Below are 23,529 nucleotides of genomic sequence, written 5' to 3'. Positions count from 1 at the left end.
TATAACCTCTCTGAGACTCGGTTTCCTACTCCATCAAATGGGAAAGACCACCCCATCTAGGATCAGATGAAGTAATAGCAGCATATTACCCAACACAATAATGAATGCCAGATTTCCTTTCCTTCCCCCTCTCCAGCTAAACATCTTTCAAGCCAAACACGGTGTCTTTTCCCATCTTTGTACTCTAGTGCATAGCACAGTGGCTGACACATGGCAAGTACTCGATGAATGTTAGCAGATTTGAGCTACTGACCCAAGGGAGAGAAGGGCTATGAGGAAGATGTGGCAATTATGGACTCTGTTTTATTCAAGTGGGACGTCAACAGAGCTGAGTTACTGACTTAGGCAGTGACCAGAGTTGGCACGGGAAGGAGAAGGGGAAAGAATGAAGTCCTAAGCTCAAGGACATGGTGTAATAGAAAGAGGCTATTGGATTGAGAGCCAGAAGTATCTCTTTTTTTTTTTTTTTAAGATTTTGTTTATTTATTCATGAGAGACACAGAGAGAGAGGCAGAGACACAGGCAGAGGGAGAAGCAGGATCCATGCAGGGAGCCCAACATGGGATGGACCACGGGATCACGCCCTCAGCCAAAGGCAGACGCTCAACCACTGAGCCACCCAGGTGTCCCCAGAAGAAGTATCTCATTATGTGGTTAGACAAGGGAGCATCTCCCAGGACTAGTGGGTAGGCAAGCGTCCAGTACTCATATGGAAACCCTTCTGTTCATTTATAAATGTAGACACAAGTAGTGACCACTGATAAGACCTTCATGAACCTCAGAGCATTTGTTTGTTCCAGTTTTCTAAAATTAGGCTTAAAATTTCTACAAATTTGCAGTGTTAAACATGACTCACCTATTTGGAACTTCATACTGTGTATCAAAGTGTCTATTAAAATGGTATGTATTCCTGAACATCTGTTATTTAATCAAAATATTTTTATGTGTTAAAAATTGATTTACCGGACACCTGGTAGCTCAGTTGGTGAAGCGTCTGTCTTCGGCTCAGGTCATGATCCTGAGGTCCTGGGATGGAGCTCCACATGGCATCGGGCTCCCTGTTCAGCTGGGGGGTCTACTTCTCCCTCTGGCCCTCCCCCACCCCACTCTTGCTCATTCCTTTTTCTCTCTTTCTCTCTCTCTCACAAAAAATGGATAAATAAAATCTTTAAAGATAAAAAAGAATGGGTTTACCAAACCAAAGTTATACGAAGTATAAAAAAATAATGGCACCATACGCAAGACCTCTTAAAAAAAAAAAAACTGCAGAAGAAATGCCAATTTTGCCCCTCCTGGGTCCTGAGAATTATCCAGGTAGGTTCCTTTGGCATCCTGAGAGGGGGTCGGAGAGGAAACAGTCTGCTAGTGAAGGCAGGGAGGACATTGGCTGCTGGCCACCAGAGAAACCAGCAGGATCTCCTTGCATCAGTCCCCCACTGTCGGCTAATGAAAAATAGTATAGAAGAAGGTGTAAAGAGCATGAGCTCATTTGTTCTTATGTCCTCAAAGGTCAGATGGCCACAGAATGAATCTGAGGGTGAGGTGTGAATCTGCCATTCTCAAAATGAGCTCTTCTTCTCTGACTTTCATTTTCTTATAAATTATAAGAACGTCAGCTCCAGCCTAGGAATGTAGCTTCCCTCTTCTGTGACCCCTTCCCACATACTCCGCTGGGCATACATGCACACTCAGCACTTAACATCCCCAGCTGACCTCCAGTTACTGTTTCTTGTACTTGCTGTTAATTCTGTGAAAGAGGAGAGGCCTTATGTCCAACATGACCTGGGACAGAAGCAGGAGGACAGATGAACTGACCTCCACACAAGAAGTCCAGGATTCCATGGGGGCGTCAGAATCTCGAGCTGTGGGGGACAGATGGCAACAGGTTTGGGGTTGGGAGCTGGTCAAGGTATGCTTGGCTTGGCAGTGAACAAAAAGAAGACCCCATCCAAAAAATAAACAAGGGTACCAATACCCTGCATGTGTTTCACACCTTGAAGTTGACAAACCACTTTCTATCCGAGCTGATCCTTCTGATAGTATATCAGAGTTATTTATTACAGGTTTAAATTCCCTGAAAGTCCATGTGCCCAATAAGGATAGTGACTAATTTTTGTACCCCACAGTGCCTAGTTAAGAGTACCTAAAAAACGACTGCCTACAGCATTCCTGTCGGCAACTCGATGAAAAAGCATTGTCCTCATTTCACAGGTAGGCAATCTGAGCCCTGAGACCCAGTCACAGGTGACAACTGACAGCTGGTACTTTGAACCCCTACCGCAGGTCTTCCTAGCCAGCACTTGCTGCCAGTAGAGCTACAGTGGAACATAAACCTTTAAATACTTGAAACTACAAACTGAGGTTTGCTGGGTGGCTGGCAGGGGGCTGGGTTACGGAGGACATTTGTTGTGAGGAGCACAGGGGTGTAAGGAAATGATGAATCCCTAAATTCCATCCCTGAAACCAATACTACATACACCATATGGTAACCAACTGGGACTTAAATAAAAATTTGGCAAAGAAAAGTAAAATAAATACCTAAAACTACCTGTAATGCAAGGGATGACAAGCAGTTTCTTTCTTTCTTTTTTTTTCTTTTTTGACAAGCAGTTTCTTTGACACAAAGTAGTAATTAAGATTTGTCATTAGATGGGAGCCTCCCTCTTCCTGGGTGAACCTCGTTAGTCACGTCAAGTTCATGTCCCTCAACTTGGGCAAAGCTCTGGATGTCCATGCTAGGTCCAAAGCGGGTGTCTTACATGAAGCATTTGAGGTTTTGTTCGGCAACGTCCACTGAATGGAACCATAGACCCAAGAAGGTAGGTAAATGGTTCTCTCCAAGTCTGACTTTAGGCTGTGCCATCCAATACCTGGAAAACCATCCTCCTTTGTCCTGGGGTTGCTCACAGAAGACCAGGAGCCCAGACATGGGCTGGAGGAGCAGAGAGACCTGGTCTTGCACCCCCCCACGACACCCCCCCCAACCCCTGCCATGGAGGAATGACCATGGCAAGGCTCTGGATTGGGCCTGACATGCCACCCCCTGGGCCAGACAGCTGCTGTCCCAGCTGTACTGTTATTTAAGACCAACGCAAATGTGAGAGAACATGCCAGCAACCAGCCCTCTGTGGGTCATGGGAGCTCTGACTATATATTTGGGGGGGGGGGGGCCTAGGAATTTCCCCTGAATATACTGATGTTTGATGCTCCTGCTGTGACTCCCCTTACAGCAAAACAAAACTAAACTAAAAAAGTGGATCCTGAGCAGGGGAAGGAAGGCGCCCTCCTCTCTTGGGGCAACCAAGGTGTTCAGAGAGGCCTGGAGACTTCCAAAGGTGGCAGTTAGTTGGTCTCTCCCTACTGCAATAATGCTAGAAGCTCAAGGAAGTTTCCAGTAGGGGCTGAACCTGTGGGGGCTCTAAGTGGCTACTGCTCAAAGTAACTGCCAACTAGTTCTCTGGTATTTTTGTTATTTGTAAGCACTCAAATTGCATTTAAATTTAAATTTAAAAATGCTATGGTCACCGTGTCCACACCTGAAGGCCACCACCATGAGACGGTGACAGCTGAGCTGGGAGGCCACTGGATGGCTCTGGGCACAGGAGGCTTCCCTGGAGAACTCCATGAGTTCTCTGGGAATGAGAACCCAAGAGCAGACAGACTTCCTGCAATCGTGGGATGGGGGCTCAGACTGCTATTAATTTTAGAACTAAGTGGAAATGACATCCCTATAAATGCGGACCACGCAGGTGCCTCCCGAAATGACATGGGATATTTTCAGCAATGTTCTGTTCTCAACCTGCTGTACCCCAAGTTGACAGAGCAATGACAATGGATTAGGTCTTCACCATTCCTGACCAGGGGATCTCCTTAAAAATCACTTTCCTGGGAGAGGTCCCAGTCGCCGGGGTGGAGTGGAGCTTCCCACCAGCTGGAGGGTGGAGAGACAAGTGCACACAGACACAGGAAAAGGGCTGGCTCCCTCTGACCAGCATGAGGCCTTTCTGCTGACTTTTTCTATTAACCACATACCTCCTGTCATCTGGCAAGCCTTTGACAGTTGTCAGAGCACTTTGTATCTGGCCTTACAATAGCCCAGGAAAGTTCCAAGGAATCCAATCCTGTCAGTGGCTAATAGAGATAAAAGCACCGGTTCAAGGGCACACAGCTGGCAGTGGCCATCCTGGGGCTAGAACTAGGTCTCCCACCTCTGAGGTCCACAGGCTTCTCCCAGTAGCCTTGCGAACCTCGGGTGCTGAACCCAGAACACTCACCCAGGCAGATGATGGGTGTGAGAAAGCTCTTTGCTCCAACTCGGCCGATTCAAGGGAATTAGCAGGGAAGTTCCTCACCTGGGAGCTTAATATTTCTTCCTCTTTCCTCTAGGCTGATGGGCAAGACACCCTCCCATCATCTTCATGGTTCTATAAGCTTAGCTGCTGTGAAATGTCAGTCAAAGAGAGTTGAACTTCAACCTAGAGACTGGGGTTTGGATTCTGCAATTAACTAGCAAATCCCTCCTCGGCTAGTCACCTCCATGCCCCAGAGTTTCCCCTTCTATTTGAAATGCAAACCTGCCATGTCCCTCTCTTGTCCCAAAACCTCCAGGGATGCCTATCACCCATCCAACTAAAATTCAAACTCCCTATTCCAATCTGAGTCACTATCTAATCCTATGAGAGAGGGGCATTCAGAGAAGAGGCTTCTGTCCCTTCTGAGCTCTTCTATGTTCAGCCATGAAGGAATCAGGCAGACAATGAAGGGAGGTGGACATTAGTTCTGTTCCATAGACAACAGCCAGAAGCTCCTTCTGGAGCCAGGGCTGCCCTTTGGTGGCTCCCTCAGCTTACATCTACAGTTCTCCTTGGCCCATTGACTTGACTACAAAGTGTCCCCAGGCGGTTTCCTACCCCCCCACCCCCCCCTCGGGTCGGTTCCATCTAGGGCTCTCTCCCTGTTATGTATAGCTCTGACACAGTGATCACAAGGCCTGGAACTTCCCCAATCACCAGTTCAGGCACAGAAACTGCGAGTATGCCTGTTACCACAACTGAGCATGGACTTCCTACACTCCCAGATGTCCACTGTACCCCCCAGCAATGCCTATTTAGAAACATCATCCGGAAGACCATGATGAAGTAAAGTGAAAATGAGACCATGGAACCATCCAGAGCTCAAAATTTGCCCTAAAAATTTCCCAGTGTAGCCATGTGGACAAACATGTCTGCCCAGAGCCACCCACAGTTTCCCTGGGGTTCACAACATTCCCCCCACCCACAACACTCAGCCCTGAGCTGCTGCTGTCCCCCCCCCCCCCTGAATTCACTATACTTTGTCTTTTCCAAGAGATCTTCTAAGATGAGAAAAGGCATTATTTATACAGTAGTGAAAGCACGAGTTTCTCTGAAGTCAGAGACCCAGGTTGTAACCTTAGCTCTGCCACTCACTGGCTGAGTGCTGCAGACAAGTGACTTAGCTCTGACCTCACTACTCCATCTGTAAGACACTGGTAACGAAGCCAATCTCATGGGGTGCTCATAAGGATTAAATGAGACAATGCACCTCAGTCAGGATACTAACACTAAGCTGGTATAACAAAACTTCCCAAATCTCAGTAACTAGATACAACAAGAATTCACTCCTTACTCAAGTCACGGATTGGGTGTCTTTCCTGAATAGCTCCCCTCTAAGGGGTGACTCCGGGACCCAGGCTCCTTCTATCCCCTTGCAGTCCTCCACTGGACCCCCTCCACCTAGCTCACAAAATAACAAGGACACATTTCCGGGCCAGGCCAGGAAGTAGCACCCACCAACTCAACTTTACATTGGTTAAACCCAGTCACATATTCCACCTACCTGCAAGGGAAGCAGGATACACAGTTGTTGTGAATACCGGAAATTACAGACGCTTAGAGTGGACTTTTTAGAACACCTAGAATACATAACTGAATGCAAACATATCAATTTCTTTTTTACAAAAGGTATGGTAATCATATGCTGGACATAACTCCTGTTTTGAGTGCTTTCTATGAAGCAGCAGGATACATTAGGACAGCCTACAATCAAATCTGGGCTCTGTCTGAAAAAGACATTAACCTATGTCAGCCATCGTGATTTTCTCATCTTAAAACAGGAAAGCTAATTTGTACAATTTATAAGGTTCTTCAAAAGCGCCATGTTCCATAAAGACTCCTGACTCTGGGAAACGAACTAGGGGTGGTGGAAGGGGAGGAGGGCGGGGGGTGGGGGTGAGTGGGTGACGGGCACTGAGGGGGGCACTTGACGGGATGAGCACTGGGTGTTATTCTGTATGTTGGTAAATTGAACACCAATAAAAATTATTTTATTAAAAAAATAAAAATAAAATAAAATAAAATGCAAACAGCTCATTAAAAAAAAAAAAAAAGCGCCATGTTCCCCCATCTCTAAGTTTATACTTCTGTCTGGAACACTCTCCCTATCTGCTCTTCACCCAGCTACCGCCTACTCATCCCTCATGAATCAGCTTAGATGTTACCTCCTCCAGGAAGCCTTCTCTATCCTCTACCCCATTGGGGTTGAGTGCCTGTTTCCTGTCCCTCCATTAGCTTGTACCTCCCTTCCCAGCACATTTCTCACAGCATATTAAAGTCTCTGTTTAGGGACGCTTGAGTGGCTCAGCAGTTGAGCATCTGCCTTTTGCTCAGAGCCTGATCCTAGGATCTGGGATCAAGTCCCACATTGGGCTCCCTGTGAGGAGCCTGTTTCTTCCTCTGCTGTGTCTCTGTCTGTGTGTGTGTGTGTGTCTCTTATGATTAAATAAATAAATCTTTAAAAAAAAAAGTAAAGTCTCAGGGATCCCTGGGTGGCTCAGCGGTTTAGCGCCTGCCTTTGGCCCAGGGTGCGATCCTGGAGTCCGGGGATCGAGTCCCACATCGGGCTCCCTGCATGGAGCCTGCTTCTCCCTCTGCCTGTGTCTCTCCCTCTCTCTCTCTCTCTCTCTCTCTCTCTCATGAATAAATAAATAAAATCTTAAAAAAAAATAAAGTTTCTACCTTCTGTCTCTAGATAAATTGTAAATGTCTTGGGAGAAGGGACCTTGTTCTGGTCACCAGCTTTAATACCGTATGTGGCCCAAACTGAGTATACAGAAAATGTTTGTCATAGGAGTGAATTAAGAAGTCTGATCCTCCGTCAAAATGGCAATGGGGTAAGACTTTTAGACTCTTATTAACTCAACAACAACAAAAAGAAAGTAAAGAGTAAAGGCAAGTTCAACAAGAAACTGCACACATGTCCTCCTCCTTTGAAAGGTCAGTGGGAACTGAAAAGTCATTTCAAAAGGCAGCCACACCCCTGGGGTCATGCCTGGATACTTCTGAGCAACTGGCCACACTCTTCATCTTTCACTTGAGCAACAGAGAGTGCAGGAAACATTCAAACACTAAAAACCCTGGAACTCTTTCCCCTAGCCAATCTGAGGGTGTGGCAACAAGAGCTGTCTCCTTAGGGTGGCTCCAGAGACTGGGTCCTGTGTCTCGTTGGCCTGCATATACCACTCTCCACTACCCACAGAGCTGGAGCATCCCTGACCTTCACTAATCATCTTCAAGAAGTGAGGTCTTCCTAGTTCTTAAGTAGACCCTCGGACCCCCGATAGGGCCCCCTCCTCAATACTTGCACATATTTTGAAGCAGGTGTCACGACGCAACGAAAGTGAAGCGGACAAAGTTTGTCTCCCGCGCTCTCACACCTTCCGCGCACCTGGAGTGAAATCTCAGATGAGTCAAGTAATAGCGAAGCATGAGTAACCCACGGTGTGCTACCCAGTTCTCTAAGAATGCTAGTGCCCCGCAGGGGAGGGGGGAGAAAGCTCGAAACGTGAGAGTTCAGGCAGGCGAGGGGAAAGCAAAAGGAGCTAAGGGAGGTTCTGGGCACCCCTCCAAAACTATGAAGTCGGGCAGGGGACTGCCTGTTTTACCGCTGGTTTGGCTCAGAGCTCCGCATCAAGGCACCACCAGTCAGGCAGGCAGGTGCCCCCGCCACGCTCCCTGAGCGCCTGGGACCATCGCCTTCCCCATCCCCGGGGCAAGAGGCGGGCCTCGGCCACCGCTCCCAGCCCGACCCTATTCGGCCGGCGCGATCAGCTCCGACGCCCTCACCCCCCCTTCCGCACCACCGCCCCCACCCGCCCCCACCCGCCCCATCCAGGCTGCGCGATCGCGGGGGGGGCCCTTGGAGGCCTGGAGGGGAAGTTGGCCGAGCCCCGCCCCCGCCCCGGGACAGCCCGGCGCCCGCGCAACCCCCGCAGCCTCCTCCCCTCCCGCGGGGGCGGACCCGGCGGCGCTGCGGGCAGCGGACCCCACACCCGCATCCGGACGCGCGGCCTCGGGGGCGGGGCTTCCCGGGGCCCCGCCCCTTCCCTCTGACGTCAGCCCTCGGGGCGCGGGCGGCACCGCCGGCGGGTCCCGGCTCGCAGAGGCAGAGCCGCGGGGCGGCGGCTGGAGGCGCGCGGACCGGCTCTCGCTCCGGCTCCGGCTCCGGCCCCCGAAGGATGCGGCGCGCCCAGGATGCTGCCGCGCCTGCTCGTGTCGCTGGCGGCGCTCCTCTGCCTGTGCCCGGGCCCGGGTGCGCACGGTAAGGATCGCGCCCCCCGCGGCCCCCGCGGCCCCCGCGCCCCCGCGCCCCCCGCGCCCCCGCTCCCCCCGCTTCCCCGGGCCCCCTCGCGGCCCTCGCGCCCCCCGTGGCCCCCGCTCCCCCGCGGCCCCCGCTCCCCCGCGGCCCCCGCGCCCCCGGCCCCCGCGGCCCCCCGGCGGGGCTGCGTCCGCACCCGCCTGCCACCCCCCAGCGCCCCTCCGTTCAAGTTCTGCGTTCCTGGAGGCCAGTCCGGCTGTCCCCGCGGCGGGGCGGGGCGGGGCGGGGGGCTTGTCGTCTACGCTCTCTCGGGAGCTCCGAGGTTCCGGCCAGCCCGGCTCTCAGGCTCCCCACTTGGATGTGGGAGAGCACGAAGGTGACGGGGCGGGGTGGTGGTGGACGGAGAAGTTAAAGGACACCCACTCCCCAGTCTGTCTTCCGTACACTTTCGGGCGATTAGAAACTAGTAGTCCTGGCCTTTTTTGCTGTTGTTCTAGTTCAACTGGTACAAATGCTTTCCCCTCCGGGGAATAAGACCTTGCTTGATCTCTCACCTGGCTCCACCTTCCCTTAGCCTTCCACTTAATGCTTCCCCCTGCCGTCCTCCCCCTTCCCACTCCCCCCCTACCCCGCATCCCAGGTCTTGCCCCCTACTATCACCTGTCGCTCCATCTGATCATCCCTGCTCCTTCTTTAGCTCCTAATGTACTCCCACTGCCACCTGTCTCGCTCCCCCTCCTATCCCACAGCTCAGCCTTCTAACCCAGCCAGCCACCCTGGGAAGCTGCTGCAAGGTAGAGGAGTAAAGCCTGGAGAGAGAATGAAAGGGCAGGGAGGTGGAAGCCGGAGTGTGGAGCCAGGGAGAGCACGGACTGAAACGGCAGTCTCCGCCAAAATACAAAGTCTGCCATTCACATGATCGAGAGCCAAGTCGGGGACATGCAGCCCCAATACCACAAAGACCCGCTGCATTTCTCACTTTCCATCTAACATTTTGAAATCGAAACACAGCCTTGGGGATCAAAGATATCGTAAGAAAGAAAGCAAGGGACAGCGGAGATATACTTTCTAAGCGCAAACGGCAATTCTAGAGGGAGCATTACTAGAGAGATGGTGAGAAGTCACAGAACAAAGGAAGCCCCTGCGAGTGGCTGGCAGATGGAGAGACATTAAGGGATGGAGGAGGAGAAAAGAGGAACCAACTGGCTATTGACCTTGACCTACCTCATTGCACTTGATTGGCAAGACTCTTAGAGTGGGCATATTTATTACATTCTAACGAATGAGAGGTTCAGTGAGGTTCAGTTGTTTGCCCATCACACTGGCAAGTGTTAGTTTGAGGCTCTAGAAGTTGGAGTGTCCCATGGTGAATGGCGTGGGGGGGCCGGAGATGGAGTTAGGCAGTGGTATTTAATATCTCACCGTGGAGCTAAGTGGGCTGGCTCTGTGTGGAGATGTTGTCAGTACAGTCTAGAACCAGACCTGCTTCATTCTGTCTGTCCTCACCCAGCCTAAAGTCATTCTAGACTTGGGGGATATGGACAAGCACTGGGCTTGGGGTTGCCCAGGAGACCTGTGAAGAGAAACAGGCAGCTGCCAGCAAGCAGGCTCCCTTTATACCCGCCAAGAATTCCAGGCCTTGGACTGGAACTAGGGCTGGGGCTGGGGGCAGGCCTTGGGCTGAGGCTGGAACAGGGACAGGAATTGGGGAGAGCCAGGGACTCGATCACCTGAGATGAGAGCTCATTGCAGACAGATATACCTTAGCCCTCAGCCTGTGCCTTCTCTCTGGAGATACATCAGACTCAGCTTGGCTCTTCTCGGCACCACTTCTGCTTCTGATCACAGACAGCACAGGATAGCACTAAGGGTACAACACTAGTTCTGGAATCAGACATGTGTCACCTGCCCCTTCCTAGCTCCATTGGCCTTGGGCAAGTCACTCAACCTTTTGGAGCTTCCGTTTCTTCTCTAGTAAAATTGGGGTGGTAAATGCCTACCCTGTAAAGCTGGTTGAGAGAATTAAGTGAAACAACATATGTAAAGTACTTGGCAGAGGGCCCAGAGTAAAATTCTTAATAAATGGAAGCTGCTAGGATGATTGCCACCCTTGCCATGGTCATTGTCATCCCTGGGGATGGGCTCTGCGAGCTCTGATATTGACACTCTTCTCCCCAGGGACAGAACTGCCCAGCCCTTCATCTGTGTGGTTCGAAGCAGAATTTTTCTCCCACATCCTCCACTGGACTCCCATCCCGAAACCATCCAACAGCACCTACTATGAAGTAGAGCTTCTGAGGTATGGAAAAGGGAGGATGGAGAAAGGGGGATGGTAGGTGTGGGAGGGGCAGACCCATCCCCTTCCTTGGCACAGGAGGACATATCTGTCATTATTGGAGTACCCCGGGAAGACTGTGGCATATATCCATCAGTTGACAAGTACAGATTGAGTCCCTTATGTGTTGAGCAGTGTGCAGGGAGTTCTGTGATGAGAAAGCCAAGGTATTGCCTTTACCCTCAAGGTTTTTCCATCTTACTGGAAAAACAGGAAATGTGTCCATAATATAATCGGAAAACAAGGAAGCCCTAACGGAGTGCAAATGTGATTGGAGAAAAAAAGTCAGGCTGTATTGCAGTAGGTAGCAAGTCTTCCTGGAGGAGTTGGAGATCTGTTAGATATTGCAATTTAAGAGAAATTGGTACATGGTCCCAGAACCAAAAGAGATCCTCTTGCAGTTAGATGCCCAGGACCAGAGAAGATACCTACAGGCTGTGGTGTCATGGGAGCCCTCTTCATCAGCCCCTTGCTTTCCTCTTAATGGAGGTAAGTTTGAACACAAGTTCCTCTACCGATGCCTATCCTGATATCTCCCCAGGTATGGGTTAGAACCCTGGAAGCGCATCCCCAGCTGTAACCAGACTCAGGTGCTGTTCTGTGATCTCACTATGGTGACCCTGGACCTGTACCACAATAATGGCTACCGAGCCAAAGTCCGCGCAGTAGATGGAAACCAGTCCTCCAACTGGACATTAACCAACACCCGCTTCTCCATGGATGAAGGTGCTTTCTTGCCCTGGGCCTACAAGATGGTTTTGGGGGGTCCCTTTCTGCCAGGAACTCTAGTCTAGAATGTGCTCTGTTCCCGTAGCTCACCATCCAGCCAGGCTTCCTGGCCGAGGAGCTAGTTGTCCAAACAACTAGTGAGGACTTTTGAGAAGACTTAGATGAAAATAGCCAAGTTATTCAAGATTTAAAAGGGAACTGGAGTTGTTTATCCTATAGAAGAGGAGTCTTGGGGTGAGTCAGAGCAGCTGGATGAGAAGGGCCAGACCTGTGTACTTGTAGGCTTCTAGAAGAGGAAGTGAATCCATAAGCACTCAGCATAGGGCTGCAAACAGTAGGCAGAACTGGATCCAGTCCTTGGCCCCCGAGGGCTAAACTCCCAGTGATGAGGGTGTGAGGCTTTGAAGTGAGGCAATGCTGCGAAGAAAGTTTTGGGGGTCTGTCTCGGCAGAGGGAAGAGAAAGGGGTAAACTCCAAACCTGATGGGATTTTTCTATTCCACAAATTGGAACTGACCATGCTTGACGTGTGATGAGCCTGCTCTGCAAAGTTCAGAGTCAGAACCAATGGTCTTTGAAGTCATTGGCTCCCAAATGCCTGTCCACAGGCCAGGGCTCAGCTGGTTACAGATACATTACCTGGGGACTGGGTTTAAAATAAATGTATCCAGGCACCAGCTTTAAAAATTCAGATTCACTGCGTCTTGAGTGGACCTGGGGTATGTGTATTTGTCAGGTACTCCCCAGGAAGTCCTTATGTGTGGCTAGGTTGGAAACAGGTGGCCCAGGTTTTAGGGTGGGTAAGCTTGACTCTACAGAGGCTGGACATGGGTGGGGCACCCAGGATCTCCCCAGCCTGCAGGCCTCATAATTTTGCCTCCCTACTCAGTGAATCTGACGGTTGGCAGCGTGAAGCTGGAGGTGGAGAACGGCATCATCCTCGGGAAGATCCAGCCCCCCAGGCCCAGGATAGCCCCTACAGGAGACACTTATGAAAGCATCTTCCAGCACTTCCGCGAGTACAAGATTGAGATTCGCAAGGTGCCAGGGAACTACACGGTATGTGCTTCCCCAGGGCCACAGGACAAGTGTATTAGTAAGGAATGCAGCGGGCTCCGTGGGCCTCCCTGTCGCTTGGGCGCCTTTTGTGCATCCCCTGGGGAATTTGGCTGGCTGAATGGGGGGCAAGGCATGGGGCAGGGGAGGGAATTGAGATGACCTCCACCTTCAAAGCGATGCTCCTGCCAGGTGACAGGAAGACACTGCCTACTAGTGTCAGGCACCATACAAGATATTTGATAGCTATTATTCTGGATCCCCTTGCAGGTAGATATTTTATTCCATTTTATCAATGGGGAAATGAGGCTCCAAGAGGCCGCGTTGTTGCCCACGGACATCCCCATAAGTGGGAGATCTAGAATCTGCCAGACCCATCCTCTTCCCACCATTTGATTCCAGCCCCTTCTAGAAAGGTCCTCAGCATCTATAGAAATGTTCCTTTCTTCTTTTAGTATGAAATAAGTAATGTTAATCACAGAGAGATCTTGGTCTGTATTGATAATACCGGGTTTGTTATGTTAGAGAAACATCTCCGATGGCTCCCCTGTTCTCAGCTTCCATGGTCCGTGAATCAAGGGCATTTTGTTTATTGCTCTGTTGTTTTTGTTGTTTCAGTTTACAAAAACAGTAAAACATGAAAACTTTAGCCTCTCACCCCCTGGAAAACTGGGAAATTTCTGTGTCAAGGTGAAGCCATCTGTGAGCTCTCGAATGAACAATGGGATATGGTCGAAGGAGGAGTGCGTCGTGCTCACCTATCAGTGTGAGTCTACGGTCAGGGCTGCTGCCTGGGAGGCGGGGGTCTCACACAATCTGCAAAGCATTGGTTGAGGGCTGCCAATGCCCTGGGCACTCCCCTGCACAGCCATATGAGGAAGCTCCCATTGTCTCCATTTTAGAGATGCGGGAACTGAGGCTCTGTGGGTGTAAACAGCTTTCTAGGGCATGGTGACAGAGCCAGGTCTCTTGATCCTACCGGTGTTCCACTTGAACACAGCTGTGAGAACAAGAACCCACCCCCCACCCCAGCCCCACGCTGTCAGCTGTGGTAGTTCCTGTTTGTTACATTCCTCCTTGTCCTTTCTTAAAGCTGGACACGGAGGGTCTTCTCCTTATCCTGCCTCCCCATCAGAATCCAGCTGACCCTGTCACAGCTGCTAAGGCCAGGCTCTCCGCAGGTGCCAGGGAGGGGAGGGAAGAGAGAGGACCTGGGATGTGAAGGCTGTGGTCCTGTCCACGAGGATCTCCCAGTCTGGCTGGGGAGATAGGGGGTGCTCAGAGGAAGCTGTAAACAGCAGTTCCAGGCATGACTTGTCCAGCGCCCAACTGGTCATGCCAGTCCAGTGTGGGCAAGGTCCAGCAAAGACCACAGTAACTCCCTACATTTCTACGGTCCATCTCAGTTCATGAAGGGCACTCTGAAGCTCATGGTCATTTAGCCTCACTCTCATTTAAGCACAGGTAAAGCCCCCCACCCCCCCCACCCCCACCCCCGTGTCAGGCGGCCTTAAGAGCTTTTTCAGCATTCACTTACTGGTAGAAGAAATAGTTTTGTGTGCAGGTCTGGCATCAGATCTCAGCTTTGCCACTTACAAGGTATGTGACCTTGGCTGAGTTACTTAAACTCTCTGGGCCCCAGGATCCTAATCCGTAGAAGGATGATAATAGCATCCACCTCCTGAGGTTATAAGGAGCAGATAACATAAGGACCTGCTACATGATCAGTGCTGTGTACTTTGCAATCACTTGGGAGGCACTATTATTTTTCCCTATTTTATAGCTGGGGAAACTGAGGCTCAGAGAGGCTGAGTAATTCATCCATACCCTCACAGCTAGTACTCGGTGGAGCTGGGATTTAAGCCCAGGTCTAGCTGCCCCCACAGCCTCCACTCTTACCTGCTGTATCATCCTGCCCTGCTGTTCCTCAGGCTGTGGTGCGAATTGTGTGCAGAGCTGGAAGCAGAGTCCCTGTGTCTAGTGAGGGGATCCCTGCAGGACAGGGGTTGGAAGGTCAGGCCGGGATTTCTAAGGACCACTGGGCCTTATGGCCCAAAGGAAGCCTGGCGGGTCACATGGGCCACTGACTCTGGGCTGCCAGGAGCCGCCCCTCCACGTCCCCCAGGTGCCAGGCCACAAACACATCTCTCTTGGCCTACAGATTTCACCGTGACCAACCTCAGCATCTTCTTCACCTTCGTCCTGCTGCTGTGCGGAGCCCTGGCCTACTGCCTGGCCCTCCATCTGTACGTGTGGCACCGGAGGAAGCTGCCCCCTGTCCTGGTAAGTCTCATGGGGAGGCCACCGCCCCACCCTTCCCAGCCGTACCAGGATGCCAGGACACAGGGGGCTCCCTCCCAGGCAGTCCCTTCCCTCAGCCCTGACATTATGAGGCACTTTCACCAAGGACCATGAGGACAGAGGGGGAGCTTAGATGCAAAGCCAAGTGCTGAGAACATTCCCTTCCTGGGGCCCTGATAAGACACATAATGAATAGTCTTAACCCCTCCATATGTCATTTTGTCCCTATTTACTAATAAAAGACCCTGGGCCAGCACCTCTGCATTAGTACCTCTGGGTGGGGGGCTGCTTATTATCCTCAGTTTACAAGGTGCTTATTATCCTCCATGAGGCATGGGGCAATTGTTACATGCACCAGCCCGAGAGCCAGGAAGTCAGGACAAGCCCAGCCCTTCCCACCCCTACCAGCTGGTGATGACCAGTGCTCCGTGCTCCGGAAGAGGAAGAATAGAAAGCTGGAAGCCCAGCCTAGGGCTGCTGCCAAGCTGGCATTACTGCGGGGAGGAGGGAGGACAGGTGGTGGAGGTAGCCAGGGTCTCCGCCCCCCTCCCAGAGTATTTCCTCTTGCTGCAGGGAGCCTTGTGCTAAGCCAGCCCCCAGCATTCCCAAACTTCCGCCTGTCCCGCCAGGGCTTCAGGCCACTCCACAGGCTGCAGCCACATCCTCACAGCTGCCATCACTGCGATGGGAAGCACCGGCTCCATCAGGGAGGCAGGGGCCCCAGGAAAGGCCCCAGGATTTCTAGGAAAAATAAGGAGACAAAGACCTCCTGGATGTATTTTGAGTTAGCACTCTAGGAAGAGGGGAGGTGGGGAGAGAAGGGACTGCCTGGCCTAATTAGGGTCTTGGTCCAGGGACCAAAGGACTGTGTTCCTAGCTCCAGGGCCCTGGGTAGAGCGGTATGACGAGGAGACTGGGGACTGCCAGCCCCTACAGCCTTATGGGATTAAAAAGTTCTTCCTTATGTCTAACTGAAGTACGTAACTCCTCATCCCTTCTCTGCACTCTGGGGAGAGTCAGTTCCACAAACCCGTATGTGTCAGCCCGTTTAACAAGTGCTTTGAGCCGATTCTACATGCAGGGCCTGGAGCCGGGATGGGGTGGCTGAGAGATGAGTGCGCATGGGCGCTGCCCTCAGGTATGGATAACTAGAGAGCAGAGAGGTCGGGGAGGGGTGGACCTGGTAACCGGAGCAGGGATTCCTAGTTGGGCATCAGGAAGAGCATCTAGGAAGAGATCAATGAAGTGGCAGTCAGGCTACAGTTATTAAGCATATGCCAAATGTCGTCTGGGAAGAAGCGGATCCTTGTGACCCCTGGTCGGGAGGGGCTTGATACAGCCTGGTGGGGTGGCCAGCGTGTAGAATCTGTTCATTCTAATGCAAACCAGGGAAATGGGCCCAGGTACAAAATGCCAAAGGAGAGGAGCAGCCTCTGGGGTTTTGTTCCTTTGTGCCATTTGGATCCCCAAAGAGAGCTGTCCTTGAGTACGTTTTCCTCAAGACAAATGCAGCCCAGTCACCTTCCTCTAATGGCGGTGCCCGTTACTAAGTTTACAAGTAACTTAGAGCACACGGAGCACTTTCACATTCATTTGCCTACTCCCTCTCATGAGTTGTTTTGATCTGATCTTCGGACAAATGGGGATATCAAGTCAGGACAGTGGAGTACAAATCCCAGGTTTGTTCTTTGCTGCTGTGACTTGGTGCAAGCCATTTTACTTCTCCGAGGTTCAGTTTTCTCCTTAGAGATTGGAAAGTAAAATTCAATGCGCCAAATATTTACCAAGTGCTTTCTGTGTACCAGGCACTGTTCTAAGCACTTGCCGTGCGTTAACTATAACATGAGAAGCAGATACTGTCATTATTTCTATTTTATCGGTGAGGAACTAAAGCACCGAGAGGGCAAATAATTCAGCTAAGGGGTCAGCTAAGGGAACATAGCTGATAAAAGGCAGAGGTGGGATTTGAACCATTGGAGTCTGGTTCTTAGAAGCAGATATCCTTAATCACCAACCTGTGTGATGTTAGTAGGAACTCAACCCATAAGAATTGCATTAGAGTCAAAACTTACAAAGGAAATGAAGGCAGAAGTGCAACAGTGAGTCAGTAAGTCAGTCAACAAAACTTATGAGTGTCTCACTTGTGCCAGCTCAGTTTAAGCTCCAGGAACTGAGTGGCAAACAAAACTAGACAGCTCCTGTCCTCAAGGAGCTTATATTCTGCTGGGTGTGGGGCTATATAGCAGGTCGTGGTGGGAGGCAGAAAATAAATTTAAAGAGAATTTCAGGAACCAAGTGCTAGGAGGAAGTAAACAGGGTAATGCAGTGAGTGTCAGAGCAGTGCTTTAACCAGGATGATCGGGAAGTCCTCTCTGGGGAGTAACATCTGAGCTGAGGCCTGAATGATAAGGACGACACAGCCATATAAAGCACTGAGCCAAGAGTGTTTCCACCACAGGGCATAGCATGTGCAAAGGCCCTGAGAGCACTGAGCTGATGCATTCCAGAGCACAAAGAACCCCAGGGTGGCTGAGACAGAACAGCAAGGAGGAGAGGGATTAGGTGACCGTCCCTGGGACTCCCGGCAGTTCATGGGGAGCAGGTCCTCCCTGCTAGGGGAGCAGACCCCTGCTAGGTCTGTGCTTGTACCCCTGCCCCACATGGCAGCTGCTCAGGGAGTAGAGAACTTAATTTGGTGTCTCCCATGCAGCATTTTCAAAAAATGAAATGGACAAGCCAGGATAATGGCTGGGCTGGGATAGGACAGGGTGGAATAGACTAGAACAGGAGTAGAACAGAATAGAGTCGTGGTATAGATCACGGTACACGAGTAGTAATGATTAGTATTTTGTAAAACTGCCTTCGGTTTACTGGCTATTTATATAGATTGCCATGTAACACAGTTCTTATTCTGGATCACAGTCCAAAAAAGTTTGAAACACACTTGTAGCTCTATCTAGGTAAGTCTGGCTGACTCTCAGGTGTGGAAAGCCCTGCTGATGGAGCTGAGAACATTCTCCATTCCCCGCAGGCTCCCGTTCTGTCTGCCATTCCATCTGGTTGTGAGCATGCAGGCCTGAGCCAAACTGAGAATTGCTTTAAGAGGAAAGGTTGATTCTGAAATGAAACAAAAAGCCCCTCAGTTAGAGCAGAGCTTCCTTGAGCTCGCCTCCTGCCCCCCCAGGGCTTCACCTCTACCATCAGAGGTGGTTCCTGCATGTATCCCTCACTCTGCCCTCTCCTCTCCAGATCTTCAAGAAGCCCCAGCCCTTCAGCTTCATCAGCCAGCTTCCCTACCCTGAGCCCCAGGACACTATCCACCCCCTGGACGAAGAGGCCTTCCCCAAAGTGTCCTCAGAGCTGAAGAACTTGGAGCTGCATGGCAGCACGGACAGTGGCTTCGGCAGTGCCAAGCCATCACTGCAGAATGAAGAGCCCCAGTTCCTCCTCCCTGCCTCCCACCCCCAGGCTGAGGGGACCATGGGAAAGGGGCCATCCCTGGAACCAGGGAGCAGCTGCAGTGGTGGCAGCAGCAACAGCACGGACAGCGGGATCTGCTTGCAGGACCCCAGCCTGAGTCCCAGCACTGGACCAAGCTGGGAGCAGGGTGGGGAACAGCCAGGGGACCAAGATGACAGTGGTATTGGCCTAGTCCCAAACTCCGAGGGGCAGCCTGGGCATGAGCGGAGTGGCTCTGCCTTGGACCACATTGATCCCCCCGGGCCTGAGGCACCTGGGGAAGAAGACCTCACCTTCCGGGGCTACCTGAAGCAGACCAGATGCACAGAGGAGAAAGCAGCCAAGGCAGACTGCCTGGAGGAAGAGTCCTTCTCTCCAGATAGCCTTAGCCCCAAGTTCAGGACCTGCCTGGAGGCAGGCTGGCCTCCACCAGCCCTGGCCAAGGGCTATTTGAAACAGGACCCAGGAATGACTGTCACTCCCTCAGGGACCTCAACTGGACAGTGGAACCAGCCAACGAAGGAATGGTCACTCCTGGGCTTGACCAGCTGTGGTGACCTCAGAGCATCTGACTGGAGCTTGGCACATGATCTTGCCCCTCTGGACTGGGTGGCAGGCCCCATGGGTCTCCTGGGCAAATTTGACTCAAACCTGGCCACCCTGCCACTGATCTCCAGCCTCCACTCAAGCGAGTGACTCAAGCTGAGGGGCTGATTTGATTTCAGCCACGAGGGGCCCCAGGGGTCAGAAGTGATGCATGAGGCCAGTGTGGGCACTCTTCTGCAAGCCCAGTGGAGCCAGCCCACGCCAGGCCCAGCAGGGCCAGCCAAGGTACCCAGGGCAGAAAGAGACAATCTTTCTAAACTGTCACAGGGTATATGAGTGGCATTGGCTGGTTGTGCCAAGAGAGCTCCAAGGTCTCTGGCAGAGCCAGGAAGGGCAGGGTGGGGCTCTTCCTGTACTCTGATGGATTGTCTGCTCAGGGGAATCACAAGGTTTTCTGGAATTGTGCTGAGTGCCCAGCTGAAGTCAGTTCAGACCCAGGCCTCCCCCTTCGACCAGGCAAGTGCCAGGGCCTCCAGCAGGATAGAGGGCTGGGAGGGTTGGGGCTTGAGGGTTTCCCTGCAGGGGTCACTCCTAGGAGGACAAAGGAGAAAACAGAGACCACATTTGATCTCTGGGATGGTGCGAACTGGTCAGCCTGGGATGGTCACTTGGAGAAGCTTCCCAGCTGGCAGTCCTCCCAGGCAGGGAGCTTGTCATGGAAGATCTTAAGATGCATCTTCCCTGGTCGGCCAGTCTGCCAACCACTGTTACAGAGCCAGAGGGGGATGTAGCCCCTGTGGCTGAGCCACTCACTACCTCCACCCTGTTGCCCCCACCATCTTGCTGACAGCACCAGAGAAACCATGGTTCTCTGTATTGGTCAAAAGTCTACCCTTCAGGTGGTCTCTGATCTTGGGCACCAGCTCACCCGCCCCAGTGTAGGTTTTGGGACCTATACTTGTGTTTATTGCTAAAAATCCCACTGAAGACCACCAGGACATGGCACTGGGCTCAGATCCCTGCTATCTAGGAGTCAGCTATGTGAGCATGGGCCAGCCACTTTTCAGGGGGCTTGTTATCCTCTGATAACACGGGTGGAATAATGACTTAATCTCCAGTGGCCTCCATGCCGGATGTTAACCCAGCTGGCATCAGGGGTGACGTCTGCAGCCCGGTTTGACCCTGGCTGGGGCGGGGAGTGGACTGCGGAGCTCCTATCTGCACAAAGCCAGCTTCGTTCTCATGTGAGGATGAGCAGATTTAACAGAACTCCGTGGTGTCAAGCTAAGACAACTCCCAGACCCTGGGCCCAGAAAGGGGACAGGTGTGGGTCCTGCCTCCCCACTCAGTTTGGATTCTATCTTCAAAGCCAGTTTACAGTCCATGGCAAGGAAGCTGGGAATGACAGGCCTGGGGTCTGCCCCCCCACACACCTGAGGGTCACCTCTCGGCCCTGCATTTTTCCGGGCATTCTGAGAAGAGACACTCTAGCTCAGGGAAACCACCCCCTACTCTCCCACCACACTTTCCCAAGAGGCTCCTACGCGCTAGTCTGATAATTGAACTCCCTCTGGAAACTTAGGCTCATGGGAAGATTTCTCAAGGTTCCCCAGGAAGGTTTATTTATTTATTTTGTTCACTTATTTATTGAAGCAGCAGCGTGGTACAGTGCAAGAATTATGGGTATTTCAAGAACCTGGAGGTTCTAGTTCTGACCCCTCTGTTTCTGGCGTTTCCTCATCTGTAAACTGAAGCGGCTCAGCTTCTTGATCTGTAGAAAAGCATACCTGACGTGCAGTTCCCAGGGATGGGAGGCCCTGCCGAGGCAGTGGATCCCCGTGTGCCTTGAACACAAAGCTCTTTGTAAGTCAGTGACGTATGTCTTTTTATCTTCAATAAATTGTCAGGACTTCAGGAGTCATGTGAAACCAGATTTCTGACAATGCGGTGGCTCGTGGAGGACTCAAGTTGTTGATCGTTGAGGTTGATAATGAGCTGTGTGATGTCACTTTAGCAGTAACGAAGGCCGGGGCTGGCATCGCCGACAGGCTCGCGAACGGGTGCTCGCGCTAACGTGGAGTATGTGTTGGGGCTGGACTGCAGCGAGAGGCGCTCTCCGGAGGCTGGGAAGGAGAGGTGTGACACAGGGTTTTGAGTGCAGAGTCTGACCAGCTGGAAAAGAAACCAGACCTCCCTGAGCCCCGCCACCTGCTCCCCTTGACGTGGAGCTGCGTCCCAGGGGCGCTTCTCATAAGTGCGGAAGCCATCTGCATGCGATTCTGAGAGCAGCCTGCTCTTTCCACGAAAAGCCACACTGTGGGTTTGAGTCTCTCCCCGAAGCTCAGCCCTGCAGATGGAGACTCAGGGCCCCCGGGGCCAGAGTCTCCAGCGCTTGGCCCTTTGTCCCATACTGGATCCTCGAGGAGGTGAGTGGGGACACCTGATCCCCTTTCCTCTCTGTCATCTCCAACGATGCTTTCCCCATTTCACTCTGAAGAAATAACCAGTTCTAGGGAACCGCTGATCCTATCATCTTCAGAGAACTTGACTAATACCCCACCATTTGGAACTGCTTAGACTTTTGCCCTGGAGGCGTCCCCGCCCTGGTGGCATGAGATGTGGGGTCAGTTACTTTCTCCAGGAAGTGGGTGTTGGAGATGGCCTCTGCCCCCAGGAAGAGGCCCTTGAGGGGGAGAAAGGTAAGAGGAGGCATCCACAACCCGCCAGTTGGGCTGGAAGAGACAAAAGCAGAGCAGCTGGAAGAAGGCGGTCCGAGGGCGTGGGCCCCGCTGCAGGCCTGGCTGGCGTCCCTTGGGAAGCACCAACGGGCGTTTGCACTGGTCTCTTCATTTCTGAGCACAGCAGGGCTTGTGGGGGAAACTGAGTCCTTCATACACCTGCTGCTCAGACACTCCCGGGCTTCTCGGAAATTGGATTCAGGTACCCCACTGAAGGCCCCATTGGTTCTTAAAAGGAGTAATCTCCCTCGAGGGCTTTTCCAGGCTGAGGAATGTGTGATTCTGGGTTTCTATGAGCTAATGGAACTTCCTCTTGGTTAAGGAGAGGGGAAGTGGACCAACATTGACCCAAGAGGAAATTTCTGTTGAACTGTGTTTTCCCAGCTTTCTGAATAGCTGTATCAAAGTCTTCCTTGTCATCCCTGAGAAAGATCTCGACCTGCCTCCGCCCTCCCACCTGCGAGGCACACGCAATCCCAGAGGACACACGGTGGCAGAGGGCGGTCACGGCCCCAGAGCGCACAGTGCCCTGCTGGGGGGAAGCTCTCCGGGCCCTGCGTGGGGACGGCGGTGGGGGGGGCCTCCAGGCCACACTCCCACAGGACAGCGCACTGGTGACCATGAGAGGCAGGTTCAGAAGCGAGGGCTTGACTTTCTGGAGCCCAGCTTAGAGGACACCAGGTAGTGGGAGGCGTGACTCATCCATTTCCTGTAGTGCTCGTGGGTTTCAAGGTTACTTTTGAAGCACATCCACAATTTGAAATTAAATGCATTTTTATTAATGATTCACAGCACCTTTCCTATCAGCTGGATCTTCAGTTCACCTACCTCCCGTAAACATTCGAGAGGCGGGGCTGGGGGGCAGGGGTGGGCCCAATAAACACTCCGACAAGGAAGGCTTGGGTGGGGTGAAATTAGTGTTAAAAAGATAACCCTGACCAAGCGTAAGGCATGAGTCAGAAGGGACAGGGCAGGATATAGGGAGACCCATTTCATTTCTTCAAGAGACATTTTTAAGCGCCTGCTGTGTGCCGGACGCAGTGCTCAGCCCGGGGTCCAGAGCAAATAAAAGAGGTGCCGCTTCCTGGAGGGAGCCATCTGGCTATGAAGATAAGCATCAAGCTAACAGACTAGCAGATCTATCTCTACAATCAGTGATACGTGCCGTGAAAGGAACTAAGACGGGAAAGCAAGGCACGGAGACGAGAGGCAGAGCTGAAGCGGAGGCTTAGTTTGCTCGGGCTGCAAACATACTACCATAGACAAGAAACATCCCTCACAGTTCTGGAGACTGGAAGTCCAATATCAAGGTGCTGGCCAGTTTGGTTCTTGGTGAGGGCTCTCTTCCTGGCTTGGAGAAGGTCCCCTTCTCCTTTGTCCTCATGGGAGGAAAAGGGGAGGGAGCGGAGAGGGAGAAAAGAGGAGAAAGAATAGAGAGCAAGCTCTGGCTAGGCTGGTACCCTGGTCTCTTTGCCTTTTTTTTGTTTGTTTGTTTTTTAAGATTTTTTTTTTTATTTGAGGGACGCCTGGATGGCTCAGCAGTTAAACTCTGCTTTCGGCTCAGGGCGTGATCCTGGAGTTCAGGGATTGAGTCCCACATCGGGCTCCCTAAGGGGAGCCTGCTTCTTCCTCTGCCTGTGTCTGTCTGTCTGTCTGTCTGTCTCTCTCTCTCATGAATAAATAAAATCTTTTTATTTTATTTATTTGAGAGAGTGAGCAAGCAAGCATCACACATCCTTGAGCAGGGGGAAGG

General features: G+C 51.9%; 2 protein-coding genes and 1 long non-coding RNA gene across 3 annotated transcripts in view; 1 reads left to right on the top strand and 2 right to left on the bottom strand.

Moving 5' to 3' along the window:
- Positions 1–1,115: 1,115 nt before the first annotated feature.
- LOC119872000 lies at positions 1,116–4,858 on the bottom strand. Its single transcript, XR_005358844.1, has 3 exons — positions 4,275–4,858; positions 4,033–4,131; positions 1,116–1,862 (listed from the first exon to the last, which is right to left on the bottom strand). It is a non-coding gene; the product is annotated as an uncharacterized LOC119872000 (long non-coding RNA).
- Positions 4,859–8,468: 3,610 nt separating this feature from the next.
- IL10RA (interleukin 10 receptor subunit alpha) lies at positions 8,469–20,966 on the top strand. The gene is made up of 7 exons (XM_038536009.1): positions 8,469–8,616; positions 10,792–10,912; positions 11,490–11,674; positions 12,566–12,735; positions 13,351–13,498; positions 14,894–15,015; positions 18,283–20,966. Exons 1-7 carry the CDS (start codon positions 8,550–8,552, stop codon positions 19,186–19,188), a joined length of 1,719 nt encoding a protein of 572 aa, XP_038391937.1. The 5' UTR covers positions 8,469–8,549; the 3' UTR covers positions 19,189–20,966.
- Positions 20,653–23,529, bottom strand: part of SMIM35 (small integral membrane protein 35) — a 15,913-nt gene continuing 13,036 nt past the window's right edge. The window contains exon 5 of the mRNA XM_038535571.1: positions 20,653–21,161. The gene's annotated coding sequence lies outside the window, so the exon portion shown is untranslated. The remainder of the gene's footprint in view (positions 21,162–23,529) is intronic.

This window comes from Canis lupus, chromosome 5, assembly GCF_011100685.1.
Source record: "Canis lupus familiaris isolate Mischka breed German Shepherd chromosome 5, alternate assembly UU_Cfam_GSD_1.0, whole genome shotgun sequence".
Lineage (NCBI taxonomy): Eukaryota > Metazoa > Chordata > Mammalia > Carnivora > Canidae > Canis > Canis lupus.
This window is presented reverse-complemented; position numbering and strand designations above follow the sequence as displayed.